Source organism: Brassica napus, chromosome C1, assembly GCF_020379485.1.
Source record: "Brassica napus cultivar Da-Ae chromosome C1, Da-Ae, whole genome shotgun sequence".
Lineage (NCBI taxonomy): Eukaryota > Viridiplantae > Streptophyta > Magnoliopsida > Brassicales > Brassicaceae > Brassica > Brassica napus.
In genome coordinates, this window is record NC_063444.1 from 2872245 (window position 1) to 2885556 (window position 13312).

At 35.2% G+C, this 13312-nt stretch overlaps 3 protein-coding genes across 5 annotated transcripts; all 3 read left to right on the forward strand.

Moving 5' to 3' along the window:
* Positions 1–1095: 1095 nt before the first annotated feature.
* Positions 1096–7589, forward strand: LOC106368756 (alpha-aminoadipic semialdehyde synthase). Of its 3 annotated transcripts, XM_048745191.1 has the most exons (26): positions 1281–1299; positions 1398–1472; positions 1651–1957; positions 2247–2333; positions 2405–2534; positions 2619–2792; positions 2856–2938; positions 3017–3133; positions 3217–3292; positions 3377–3548; positions 3632–3728; positions 3820–3986; positions 4072–4132; positions 4385–4525; positions 4711–5055; positions 5135–5215; positions 5309–5374; positions 5587–5704; positions 5786–5915; positions 6004–6083; positions 6164–6322; positions 6406–6634; positions 6710–6818; positions 6902–7063; positions 7154–7223; positions 7314–7589. In XM_048745191.1, the coding sequence occupies exons 3-26, from the start codon at positions 1676–1678 to the stop codon at positions 7364–7366; spliced, it is 3189 nt and encodes a 1062-aa protein (XP_048601148.1). In that variant the 5' UTR covers positions 1281–1299; positions 1398–1472; positions 1651–1675; the 3' UTR covers positions 7367–7589. The 3 variants fall into 3 exon arrangements, with proteins under 3 accessions (XP_013664243.2, XP_048601149.1, XP_048601148.1); XM_013808789.3 differs by lacking the exons at positions 1281–1299; positions 1398–1472 and adding an exon at positions 1096–1248; XM_048745192.1 differs by lacking the exons at positions 1281–1299; positions 1398–1472 and adding an exon at positions 1096–1248 and having other exon boundaries at positions 4075–4132.
* A 225-nt stretch (positions 7590–7814) lies between these two features.
* On the forward strand, positions 7815–8137 carry LOC106363719. The gene has a single exon (XM_022694497.2). It carries the CDS (start codon positions 7837–7839, stop codon positions 8020–8022), a length of 186 nt encoding a protein of 61 aa, XP_022550218.1. The 5' UTR covers positions 7815–7836; the 3' UTR covers positions 8023–8137.
* A 1036-nt stretch (positions 8138–9173) lies between these two features.
* Positions 9174–9687, forward strand: BNAC01G05050D. Its single transcript, XM_013804653.3, has one exon. It carries the CDS (start codon positions 9391–9393, stop codon positions 9574–9576), a length of 186 nt encoding a protein of 61 aa, XP_013660107.1. The 5' UTR covers positions 9174–9390; the 3' UTR covers positions 9577–9687.
* The last annotated feature ends 3625 nt before the right edge of the window (positions 9688–13312 follow it).

Consider the following 13312-nt stretch of genomic DNA (forward strand, 5'->3'; position numbering starts at 1 on the left):
AGAAATATGTTGGTTCATCTAATTATATAATAATCTTTTTATTAAACTAACAATAAATTCATCATTAATGTACTTTATTATTTCTTTAAATAAAATTTACGAAATTGCCTAATGTGGCTAAAGTATATATGGCAATTAATGATTTTGAATAATAAAGATTTGATAAAAAATAGTGTATCTTCTATCATATTTGTTTAATTTTAAACTATTAAATAAATCAAACAACCATAATAACCATATAATAAAATTTTAGATTTTTATGTATATGTTATATTTTGAATTTTTACAAACGGTTATAAATTACTAAAACTGTTAAGAGTCTCACATTCAAATTTTATGATCCATGGTTTAAAAATTTTGCTATGATAAAATACAAATGATTACAAAAATTATATAAGTAAAAATTCTAATTTAATTAATTAATAAGATTAATATATATAGATCGTTTTAAATTAAACTATAAACTATATAAAATACAATATTTTAGTTTCAAAATTTACTTTGAACAATTTTTTTGATAAAATTTTTGAACGATCATTGACAACTTATTTTTTTAAAATTATAAATTACTAAAACTATTAATCCCACGATGAAAATTTTGTTATTAGTAATCTAGATTTTTTTCTATAAAAGATATAAATGATCGAAAAAACTATATGAGTAGAAATCATTATTTAATAGACATTAATATTAAAAGAATACTAAAATATATTATCTATGTTAGTATCATTTAAATTTAATTACATATCCTATCAAATATATAAAAAAAAATTGGATTAATAAAATTAATTTATATGTTCGCACCAATTTAATTATATATTTAATAGTTACTGAACTTTAATTATTTAATATATATTAATTATTTCATGTAAAAATATTTAATACATAAAATAATTTATATATATAATGTTGATTCCGCGCAAGGCGCGGATCTTACCTAGTTAATTCTTATAAATGATAATTTTTTTTTTAATTATATATGTTTAATTTATTTGGCTCTTCCTAAAACTTTGGGTTTATCACAATTTTTTTGTATCGTCATAATCTTTATCCAAAATACGCCTATTACTATATCCACCAAATCATTTTTAAAAAGTTTTAAGCTGAATCATATACGTAACCGTAGCTTATAAAAGGACGTAAAAAGAACTAAACTTGTTACTGCGCCTAAAACTCACTTCGGAAAAAAGGTTCCATCTTTCATTAAACCAGTTCACAAGCATTCCATGTTCAAAGTCATCGTTTTAGGTACGTTCTTGATTTCATCTTGCCATTACTCTCCTCTCCTAAATGAGCTTCTAATAAACTCCATCACACACTCTTTGTCTTTGCGATATTAAATAATAGTTTGATCTGTGTTCCTCTGTTCTTCTCTGCTCTGTTCTGCTCTGTTTCAGTTCTCTGTTTTGAGTCACCAGTTAACCGCCAAAGATTTCATTTTTATGCTCATAAATCGTTTGATTTCTCAATTGGTAAGCTTTAGATGATCTTTCTTTGTAAGTTTTAGGTAAAATTAATTGGAGTTTGAGATAGTTCAAGCCCTTCTTGTGGTTCTTTTTTTGCTTGACCGAACTCGAAGTATCAAACCGGTTAAGTCCTTATTAAAACATTTCAAGGAGTGTGAGATACGGTTTTGTTGTTCCTCTGCAGAGACTATAAGCTTACAAGCAAAAAAATGAATTCAAATGGCGGTGATAAGGAGAAGAAGAAGCTAGGGAATGGAGTTGTGGGGATTCTAGCTGAAACCGTAAACAAATGGGAGAGAAGAACACCATTGACACCATCTCATTGCGCTCGCCTTTTACACGGTGGCAAAGACAGAACCGGAGTTTCACGCATTGTGGTTCAGCCATCTGCAAAGCGTATCCATCACGATGCCTTGTACGAAGACGTAGGTTGTGAAGTCTCTGATGATTTGTCTGACTGTGGACTTATACTCGGAATCAAACAACCTGAGGTAATGTGAACAATTGCATATTTAAAATAATATACTAAAATCAAAGGGGTTGGGTTAGTGGTACGTAAGGGATAACCCGGTCAACCCGTAGTTCGATTCCCGTTGGCCACCAGGAAATTTACACATGTAGGCTATTCCCGTTGGCCACCAGGGATTTACAAATGTAGGCATAGCTGGGCTCACAGATAGGTTGACTTCGTTTGTCGGACACTGTGGTTAATTCAAAAAAAAAAGAATATACTAAATACTTTTTACTAGTTTTTATGAGATTTATTTTGTTGTGTTGCAGCTAGAAATGATTCTTCCAGAGAGAGCATATGCTTTCTTCTCCCACACTCACAAGGCACAGAAAGAAAACATGCCTTTGTTGGATAAAGTAACAACACTTTACATTCATTCCTTTTTTTTTTCTATTTTAGTACCTTTTAAGAGAATGTTGTAATGCAGATTCTATCTGAGAGAGTGACGTTGTATGATTATGAGCTCATTGTTGGGGATCATGGGAAAAGACTATTAGCATTTGGTCAATATGCAGGAAGAGCTGGTCTTGTTGACTTCTTACATGGTCTAGGACAAAGTAAGAATCTCTTGTTACTATTCTAATGAGTAAGAATATTTTTTTTTTTTTTTGGGAGTTGATGAATGTATTTTTTTGATGCAGGATATCTAAGTTTAGGATACTCAACGCCTTTCCTCTCGCTAGGGTCATCCTATATGTATTCATCATTGGCTGCAGCAAAAGCTGCTGTGATCTCTGTTGGCGAAGAGATTGCAAGCCAGGGACTGCCATTAGGAATCTGCCCTCTTGTGTTTGTCTTCACTGGGACAGGAAACGGTAACTTTCTTTGATCCTGAGGATGTTTCATTCAGTTCATTTATAACTTTCTTGATCTTGCAGTTTCTCTTGGGGCTCAAGAGATTTTCGAGCTTCTTCCACACACCTTTGTTGAACCGAGCAAGCTTCCTGAACTGTTTGTAAAAGTAAGTGTAGCTTTCATTTTTTATTCATTTTTTAAAGGTTATAAGTTTTTGGTTTATGAAATGTGTATTTATGAACAGGACAAAGGAGTTGGTCAAAATGGAAAATCAACAAAGAGAGTCCATCATGTATATGGTTGTATCATTACAAGCCAAGACATGGTTGAACACCAAGATCCATCAAAGCCGTTTGACAAAGTAACACTTTATCAACAACTTAGCTCCATGGCTGTAACTTTTTGTCACACTACTATTAACTCTATTCATTCTTTTTTCTTCAGGCTGACTATTATGTACACCCGGAACACTACAATCCAGTTTTCCATGAAAAGATCGCCCCTTATACATCAGTTCTTGGTTAGATCCTGATCTATACGTTGCCTTATAATCCATGAGTTTACATATAAGAAAAATATCATCTAACTGTGACTCTATGTGCAGTGAACTGTATGTACTGGGAGAAGAGGTTTCCTCGTCTTCTGAGCACTAAACAGCTTCAAGATTTAACAGCAAAAGCATGTCCACTAGTGGGAATATGTGATATAACTTGTGATATAGGTGGCTCCATTGAGTTTGTTAACCGAGCTACTTTAATAGACTCCCCTTTCTTTAGGTAATATTAGCTTTGAAAGAGCATTCTTCTCAGTCTTTTACTTGCACTATCTGAAACTCGTTTGAGTTGATAACTGTCTTTAGGTTTAATCCCACGAACAATTCATACTATCAAGACATGGATGGTGATGGTCTACTATGCATGGCCGTTGACATTCTACCAACAGAATTTGCAAAAGAGGTAATAAGATTACAGTTTTTAGTACTTAGAATGTTTCTAAGGTTGGAACAACTTTGTAATGATTTGGAGTTTCTTGTGTTAATGGAAAAAGGCATCCCAGCATTTTGGAGATATTCTTTCAGAGTTTGTTGGTAGTTTGGCTTCCATGACTGAAGTTTCTGATCTACCGGCACACCTGAAGAGGGCTTGCATAAGCTATAGAGGAGAGTTGACATCTTTGTATGAGTATATTCCACGTATGAGGAAGTCTGATCCAGAGTATGTTCTTCTTCATATACATTATCTGAAGTAACCATTAGGCTTCTTCTCTAAACTAAATTTAAATATTTATACACTTCAAAAGCAGAGAGACTCAAGATAACATCACCAACGGAGCTTCCAACCAGAGAACATACAACATATTGGTGAGTTTTGAAGTTTTTTTTTGTCTCATGTTGTCTGTTTCCAACCACAGAACATACAACATGAGATAAGCTCTTTGTACAAAGACCCAATATCTTGGGATAACTTATTTAAGGACAAGGTTTTAAATCAAGAAAGTAAATATAACTATTCCGAATCCTATGACCTAAGCAAATCTTGAGATATTCACAAACGTTTTGGAGGATATATCTCAGCTTCTTGTAATGATTTTTGACTGAGACAATGATGTGTAGGTATCTCTAAGTGGACACCTGTTTGATAAGTTTCTAATAAACGAAGCTCTCGATATGATCGAAGCTGCCGGTGGCTCATTTCATTTGGCTAAATGTGAAATAGGACAAAGCGCAGATGCTGAGTCATACTCAGAACTCGAAGTAAGTTTTTTCTTCTGAATAAAACCCCAAAAAACTTTAATATCAGGTTTAGGTTTGATGTCCTTTTCACTAATTGTCTTGAGTTTCTAGAACACGTAACCAAACAACAAGCCAAAAAATAATGTGGTCCACACTTTATCCTGTTCCCACTTGCTAAAGATTCCTTACATTATCTTATTATGTAGGTTGGTGCGGATGATAGGAAAGTATTGGATCAAATAATTGATTCATTAACTCGATTAGCTAATCCAGATGATGAAGAAGACTATATATCTCCACGTAGAGAATCAAATAAGATTTCACTGAAGATTGGAAAAGTCCAGCAAGAAAACGAAGAGAAGCCCGAAGAAATGACAAAGAGATCATCGGTTTTGATTCTTGGCGCTGGACGTGTGTGTCGTCCAGCTGCTGAGTTCCTAGCTTCGGTCAGAAACATTTCGTCACAGCAATGGTATAAAACTTATTTGGGAGGAGAACAAAGAGATGTTCGTGTGATTGTTGCATCTCTTTATCTTAAGGATGCCAAAGAGGTATATACTAAACTAATCTTTTCAAGTGTCATTATTATCTTTTTTTTTTTTTTTGCTGAAGTGATTAAATATGTTGTAGACGGTTGAAGGTATGCCAGAAGTGGAAGCAGTTCAGTTAGATGTGTCAGATAGTGAAAGCCTCCTTAAGTATGTCTCTGAGGTATTATCTTAAACTCTCTGTCCTTCGATTACCTTTACTCCAAACTCTACTACTCAAATATCGTAAATCTTATTTTCTTGGTATTGCCTACAGGTTGATGTTGTTCTAAGTTTATTACCGGCAAGTTGTCATGCTTCTGTAGCAAAGACATGCATTGAGGTACGTTACTACTCTGAAGACACTATCCCACATCGTAAGTTTGGAAAGGATATTAACGTATATAAGTGATATGAACCAATCTACTAATCACCAATTGGTTTTAGATTGGAAGCGGATTTAACTTAACACACTAAACTTTGACTCTTTCTACATAACACATTCTTGTTTATTGATTCTAAGTCACTCTGCTTCGCTCTTTGTGATTCACTCAGCTGAAGAAGCATCTTATCACTGCTAGCTATGTTGATGATGAAACGTCCGGGTTACATGAGAAAGCTAAGCATGCTGGGATTACAATTCTTGGCGAAATGGGACTGGACCCTGGAATCGGTATGACATCCTTTAATGCATCTTAGCCTTAGAATGTTTCTGGATAGAAGAAGGTGATCACCACGATGAAACTTTGCACAGATCACATGATGGCAATGAAAATGATCAACGAGGCACATATCAGAAAGGGTAAAGTGAAGTCTTTCACCTCTTACTGTGGTGGCCTTCCCTCTCCTGCTGCAGCAAATAATCCATTAGCATATAAATTTAGGTATCTTGGCTCCCACGCCACAAAAAATAACAAACTCTCCTCAACAAGTTATCATTCCATTAACTCAGTTACATCTCTACATTCTCAGCTGGAATCCTGCTGGAGCAATCCGAGCTGGCCGTAACCCTGCCAAATACAAAAGCAACGGCGACATAATACATGTTGATGGTAATAATTAATAGTCAAGGGAGATCGGAAGTAGCTTAGTTTTAGTACACTTCTGTTTGACCCATTGACCTTAACTGCAGGGGAGGATCTGTATGATTCAGCCACAAGATTCAGAGTACCTAACCTTCCAGCTTTTGCATTGGAGTGTCTCCCAAACCGAAACTCCTTGGTTTACGGGGAACATTATGGCATTGAGAGGGAAGCATCAACTATATTCCGTGGAACACTCAGATACGAAGGCATGTAACTCCATAATCAAAACTCACATCTTACGGAGGAAGGTTTTAACACTTTTTATTTTTATTTTTCTGGTTTGTTACAGGGTTTAGTATGATCATGGCAACACTTTCAAAACTCGGATTCTTTGACAATGAAGCAAATCAACTACTCTCCAGTGGACAGAAGATTACGTTTGGTTCTCTTCTAAGTAACATTCTTAGGAAGGATGGAGAATCTGTAGAGGCTCTAGACGGAGAAGAAGAGATCAGCAAGAGGATTTTAAAGCTTGGACATTCTAAGGAGAGTGCAGCCACAGCTGCTAAAACAATTGTGTAAGCTTGTTGTGTGATGATGCCAAATCTTCTCTTGAACATAACTTAATGCTGATTATTTTTGTGGTGTGTTAGATTCTTGGGGTACAACGAAGAGAGGGAGATTCCTTCATTGTGTAAAAGTGTGTTTGGTGCAACTTGCTACCTAATGGAAGAGAAGCTAGCCTATTCCGGAAATGAGCAGGTCTCTCATTGATAACTTTGCTTGTCTCTTTCTTCCACTTGATGTTGATTTTGCTTACATATTATTTGGGACAATCTATTCAGGACATGGTGCTTCTGCATCACGAAGTAGAAGTGGAGTTCCCTGGAAGCAAACGTACAGAGAAGCACAGTGCGACTCTCTTGGAGTTTGGGGAAATCAAGAACGGGCAAATGACGACTGCTATGGCCAAGACCGTTGGGATCCCTGCAGCTATTGGAGCTTTGGTTCTTACACTTTATCACCACTTTTAACTGTCTTTGTATCTCTCTTAAGATACACTTTTAAACATTTGATCTTGATGCTGTGTGTTGCAGTTGTTAATTGAAGACAAGATCAAGACAAGAGGAGTGTTAAGGCCTCTTGAACCTGAGGTTTATTTGCCAGGTAACTTTGGTTTTCAACTTCAAAACTAGTTATGTGTTGGCAGATGTACACAATGATGTTGAACTAGTGATTTTGTGGTGGTATGTACAGCTTTGGATATATTGCAAGCATATGGTATAAAACTGATGGAGAAGACAGAATGATTTTCTTTTTCTCGAAAAACTCTTTACACTGTTCCCCGATAGCTTGGAGACTAAGCTGAAGAAGATGGAGAGGAACTCTGTAGAAACATGTATTATATGTGTATATGATGAATGTTTGTACAAAAGAACTTGTGTCCACAAATATCAGTGGACGTATAGTAGGTGATCATACTATATGTGTATACAAATATTTAAATAATTGTTAAGCGTTATTTGATTATTATTTCCAAGTGTGTCATTAAACACCCCAAGTAGCTTTCCAAGACAAGACTCTTGCCCTTTACCAATTCACATTCCCTTCGTATTGACTGTTGATATAATCTTGGGAAGTGTTGATTTTGACTAACTTGATCAAATCCCATCTATAAATTCACCCACCTCTTCGTTAGTTTTGTTATCATTCCAAAACAAAAACTTCAGTTCACTCCTCGTACTGAAACTAAACACACATCTTCAAGATTTTAAGAGAAATGGACAAGAAGAATGATGGTGCAAAGTCTGGTAATGTAGCACAAACCGGTGGCACTGGATCTGGTTCGGTGAATATGGTGGCGCCGGGTACTGGAGGTGCAGTTCAGATACCTCGGGATGGTTTCGAAGCAAACACTAAGGCTTATTTTGACGACCTTCATGCGAAGGACAAGGCAACTAAGTGAGAAGTGTTTTGTGGTTTAAAATAAGAATGATCAGCAGCTTTGTTGTTTATGCTCCTATGATGTGATTCTCCTATTATGATCACAGTTTAATTAAATAAAATGAGTTATTATTTCTCTTGCTTTTCTTTTCTTTGTCATAATTTATCGTGTACTAGAGCATTCTATTATACTGCATTAATCCTTCTTGGTCACTTCACAAGCATTTTATTAGTCTCCAAGCAAAGTTTAAATTAATTTTACGATAGTATTGGTTAAAGATAGCTTTATATATAAGTCTTAAACAAATTTTAGATTGGTTTTTACATGTTGATTGATAGCTCACGTTAGCCCAGCGGATTGAACCGGACCCAACAGGCTGAACTGAACGAATTTTCGTTTGAATTTTCGTTATATGTTCGGTTTGGTTCAGAAAGCTTTTCAAAATCAATATGGTTACCGGTTCGGTTCAACGAACTGAACAGTTTTTTTTCGAAAAAAAGGCTAACGAACTGAACAGTTAACTGAATTATTATTTTTTCAAAAGAAATTATACCAAAACTAAACAGGTTTATACCCAAACTGGATAGATGTTAACAAATAATCATTTAAACTTAACCCATGTAACCGAATTCAAATGAAAATGTCCTATTTAAACTAAATTTTCATTTTTATGTAAAAACAAATTTTGGTTTATTTCGGTTTTGAAATTAAAAACCAAAATAACCGATAACAGAACCTGTAGCCGAACCAAAATGTTATTCGGTTATTTAGGAATTATTTTTTAAAATTTTGGTTAACCAAAATCGGTTGGTTTCGGAAAACCGAAATCGCAGGCCCAATTCACGTTATCTTCTTGTGTTTGATAAGTGTTCTTACTGTCCTCAATGACATTATATATAACTTTTTAACGATGAATTTATTAGTCTTCAACAAACTTCAGATCACTTTTACAATAATTCAGTTCGGTTCAGTTTTGGTATTATGTGTATATGAATGTGTGTACAAATCTCAATGGACGTATAATAAGTGATCATAGTATATGTGTATACAAAATTATAAAAGTAATTGTTAAGCCTAATATGGTTGTTATTTCCAAGTCCTCCAAGTAGCTTTCCAAGACAAGACTCTTGCTCTTTACCAATTCACTTTCACTTCGTATTGACTGAAAAAAAAACAATGCTTTTGTTGATACAATCTTGGGAAGCGTTGATTTTGACTAATTTTGATCAAATCCCATCTTGTTTTAAAAAAAAAAAAGAAAAGAAAAGAAGATGAAATCCCATCTATAAATTCACTCACCTCTTCATCAGTTTTGTCATCATTCCAAAACAAAACCTTCTTTCACTCGTCATACTGAAACTAAACTCACATCTTCAAGATTTTTAAAAAATGGACAAGAAAGATGATGGTGCAAAGTCTGGCAATGTAGCACAAACCGGTGGCACTGGATCTGGTTCGGGGAATATGGTGGCGCCGGGGACTGGAGGTGCAGTTCAGATACCTCGGGATGCTTTTGAAGCTACCACTAAGGCTTATTTTGACAACCTTCATGCGAAGGAAAAGGCAACTAAGTGAGAAGTATTAAGTGGTTAAATAAGAATGATCAGCACCTTTGTTGTTATGCTCCTATGATGTGATTCTCCTATTATGATCACAATTTAATTAAATAAAATGAGTTATTATTTATCTTGCTTTTCTATTCATGTTCTATAATTTATCGTGTACTAGAGCATTCTACTACAGTAATCCTTCTTGGTCACTTAACAGGCGTTTTATTAGTCTTCAAACAATTCTTAAATTAACTTTACAATAGTATTGGTTAAAGATGGCTTTAAATATCAGTCTTAATCAAAATTTAGATTTTTTTTTTCATATTGGTTGATAGTTCACGTTAGCCCTGCGGATTGAACCGGAGGACCGAACAGGCCGACCAAACAATTTTTTTGATTTTTGGTTCACTTTTGGTTCTGAGTTTGGTATGGTTCAGAAAGATTTTCAAAATCAATTTGGTTACCCATTAGGTTAGGTTCGGTTCAGTTTAACGAATTGAACGGTTAACCAAATTTTTGTTTAAAAAAAAACAGTTGATACCGAAGCTGGACTGATGTTAAAGAATAATCAATTAAACTTAACAAATGTAACTAAATTCAATTGAAAATATCTGATTTAAACTGATTTAAATAGAACTTTCAATTTTATGATAAAAAAAAATTTGGTTTATTTCCGTTATGAAATTGTAAACCGAAATTAACAGATGACCGAACTGATAACTGAATCAAAATATTATTCGGTTAGTTTTGGAATCATTTTTAAAAATTTCGATAATCATCTTGTGTTTGATAAGTTTTCTTACTCACGTCAATGACATTATATATGACTGTGTATACAGGTCCTTTCACATTTTACCATCGAGCTTAACCCTATGTAAGGTTTTTGTATATGTCCAAGATGATCACCGAGTTTTAGAATCATGCAGTTCTAAATCTGAGCAATATCATGGACAATGTACAATGGATGTTCGTAACCAAATATCATCTACAAAGTATCGTAGATTAGACAATATGGACTTCGGTTAGTTTTAGAATCATTTTTAAAATTTTTGATAATCATCTTGTGTTTGATAAGTTTTCTTACTGACGTCAATGACATTATATATGAATGTGTATACAGGTCCTTTCACATTTTACCATCGAGCTTAACCCCTATGTAAGGTTTTTGTATATGTCCAAGATGATCACCGAGTTTTAGAATCATGCAGTTCTAAATCTGAGCAATATCATGGACAATGTACAATGGATGTTCGTGTCCAAATATCATCTACAAAGTATCGTAGATTAGACAATATGGACTTCGGTTAGTTTTGGAATCATTTTTAAAAATTTCGATAATCATCTTGTGTTTGATAAGTTTTCTTACTGACGTCAATGACATTATATATGAATGTGTATACAGGTCCTTTTCACATTTTACCCTATGTAAGGTTTTTGTATATGTCCAAGATGATCACCGAGTTTTAGAATCATGCAGTTCTAAATCTGAGCACTATCATGGACAATGTACAATGGATGTTCGTGTCCAAATATCATCTACAAAGTATCGTAGATTAGACAATATGGACTTCGGTTAGTTTTGGAATCATTTTTAAAAATTGCGATAATCATCTTGTGTTTGATAAGTTTTCTTACTGAGGTCAATGACATTATATATGAATGTGTATACAGGTCCTTTCACATTTTACCATCGAGCTTAACCCCTATGTAAGGTTTTTGTATATGTCCAAGATGATCACCGAGTTTTAGAATCATGCAGTTCTAAATCTGAGCACTATCATGGACAATGTACAATGGATGTTCGTGTCCAAGTGTCATCTACAAAGTATCGTAGATTAGACAATATGGACAAGTGTCCACGATTAGGCCTATTGTCAAACAGAAAATTCTAGTGTTAATTTTTTTAAACTATTTTATTTATGATTTTAATAGAATTTTTTTTGGGTTAATTTATCTTGTGCTATACGCTTGTGAATGTGTACGGAGGAGTGGGTGGTTTGAGGTTGCGCGTAAAGTGCTCGACGGAATGTCCGAGAGAGATGTGGTTTCGTGGAATTCGCTGTTGAGTGCTTTTGTGGAGGAAGCGAGAGGAGCCTGATGGTTTTCCTTTTGTTAGTGTTTTGTCCGCGTGTGCTAACCTTGGCTCGTTGAGTCAAGGTGAATGGGTGCGTGTTTATATTGACAAGCGTGGGGTTGAGATTGATGGGTTTTTAGCGACGGCGCGCTTGTGGATTTATGTATTCCAAGTGCGGGAGAATTGATAAGGCTGTTGAAGTGTTTAGAGTTACTTCGAACAAATATGTGAGTACATGGAACTCGATGATCTCGGGTTTAAGCGTCCATGGTCTTGGAAATGATGCTTTAGAGATCTTCTCAGAGATGGTTTATGAAGGTTTTGAACCGAACAGCAACTGATAATGATGAAGGAGTCACAACCAGGGGGACCTGAAGCCCAGAAGCAGATGGTGCTGAGCAGCATTATTAGAAGGACATAATCCTTAGAAAGCACACAGAGTAATGAAGAATAGATGACATAATGAAACCATAACCAACATAGATGACATAATGAAGTGAATATACATAAAAGAGGTAGCAACATTATTGTGTTTTGCCTTCTGAATTCAATTCAACATTATTTTCTTTTGCCTTCTTCTTCTTCTTCTTCTTCTTCTTCTTCTTCTTCTTCTTCTTCTTCTTCTTCTTCTTCTTCTTCTGTAAATTGGTAAACTGGGTTAGCCCACACCCATCAGCCCATATTCATTTATTGTTTGTGCGCAAAGAATGACCATGTACATTAGGAACCATGGACCAGAACCACTACCACTCATGTCTACATGGGCTGCCATGGAGTCCATGATGGACCAAATAAGAAAATTTTAAATTTTAATTTATAAGCCTACAAATATTACAATTTTGGTGGAAAACTCGATTTTGCGTTTTCGGTAGAAAAATCGATTTTGCGGTTTTGCCGGAAAAACTCGGTTTTGACGGACAAACTCGATTTTGTGGTTTTCCCGAAAAAAATCGGTTTTCACGGACAAACTCGATTTTGCGGTTTTGGCAGGAAAACTTGATTTTCCAATCTTGCAAGGAAAACTCAATTATCTGGTTTTGGCGGAAAAACTCGATTTTACGGTTTTAGCGGAAAAACTCGATTTTTACGGTTTTGGTGGAAAAACTCGATTTTTGGGTTTGGCAGGAAAACTCATTTTTCCGGTTTTGGTAGAAAACACGATTTTCCGTTTTTGGCGGGAAAACTCGATTTTCCGATTTTGGCGGGAAAACTCGATTTTGCGGTTTGGCGGAAAAACTTGATTTTCCAATCTTGCAAGGAAAACTCAATTTTCTGGTTTTGACGGGAAAACTCGATTTTACGGTTTTGGCGGAAAAACTCGATTTTTTGGGTTTGGCAAGAAAACTCATTTTCCGGTTTTGGTAGAAAACACGATTTTCCGGTTTTGGCGGGAAAACTCTATTTTGCGGTTTGGGCGGAAAAACTCGATTTTACGGTTTTGGCGGGAAAACTCGATTTTCCGGTTTTGGCGGGAAAAATTGATTTTCCGGTTTTGGCGGGAAAAATCGATTTTCCGGTTTTGGCGGGAAAACTCGATTTTGCGGTTTGGCGCGAAAACTTGATTTTGCGGTTTTGGCGAGAAAACTCGATTTCGCGGTTTGGCGCGAAAACATGATTTTGCGGTTTTGGCGGAGAAAACTCGATTTTGTGGTTTTGGCGGAAAAACTTGATTTTACGGTTTTGGCGT

Coding starts and splice junctions, on each gene's coding strand:
- LOC106368756 (XM_013808789.3), top strand. CDS start 1,676: ATGAATTCAAATGGCGGTGATAAGGAGAAGAAGAAGCTAGGGAATGGA. Junction 4,526..4,710: donor AGTCATACTCAGAACTCGAA/GTAAGTTTTTTC, acceptor CTTATTATGTAG/GTTGGTGCGGATGATAGGAA. Junction 5,705..5,785: donor GGGACTGGACCCTGGAATCG/GTATGACATCCT, acceptor AACTTTGCACAG/ATCACATGATGGCAATGAAA.
- BNAC01G05050D (XM_013804653.3), top strand. CDS start 9,391: ATGGACAAGAAAGATGATGGTGCAAAGTCTGGCAATGTAGCACAAACC.
- LOC106363719 (XM_022694497.2), top strand. CDS start 7,837: ATGGACAAGAAGAATGATGGTGCAAAGTCTGGTAATGTAGCACAAACC.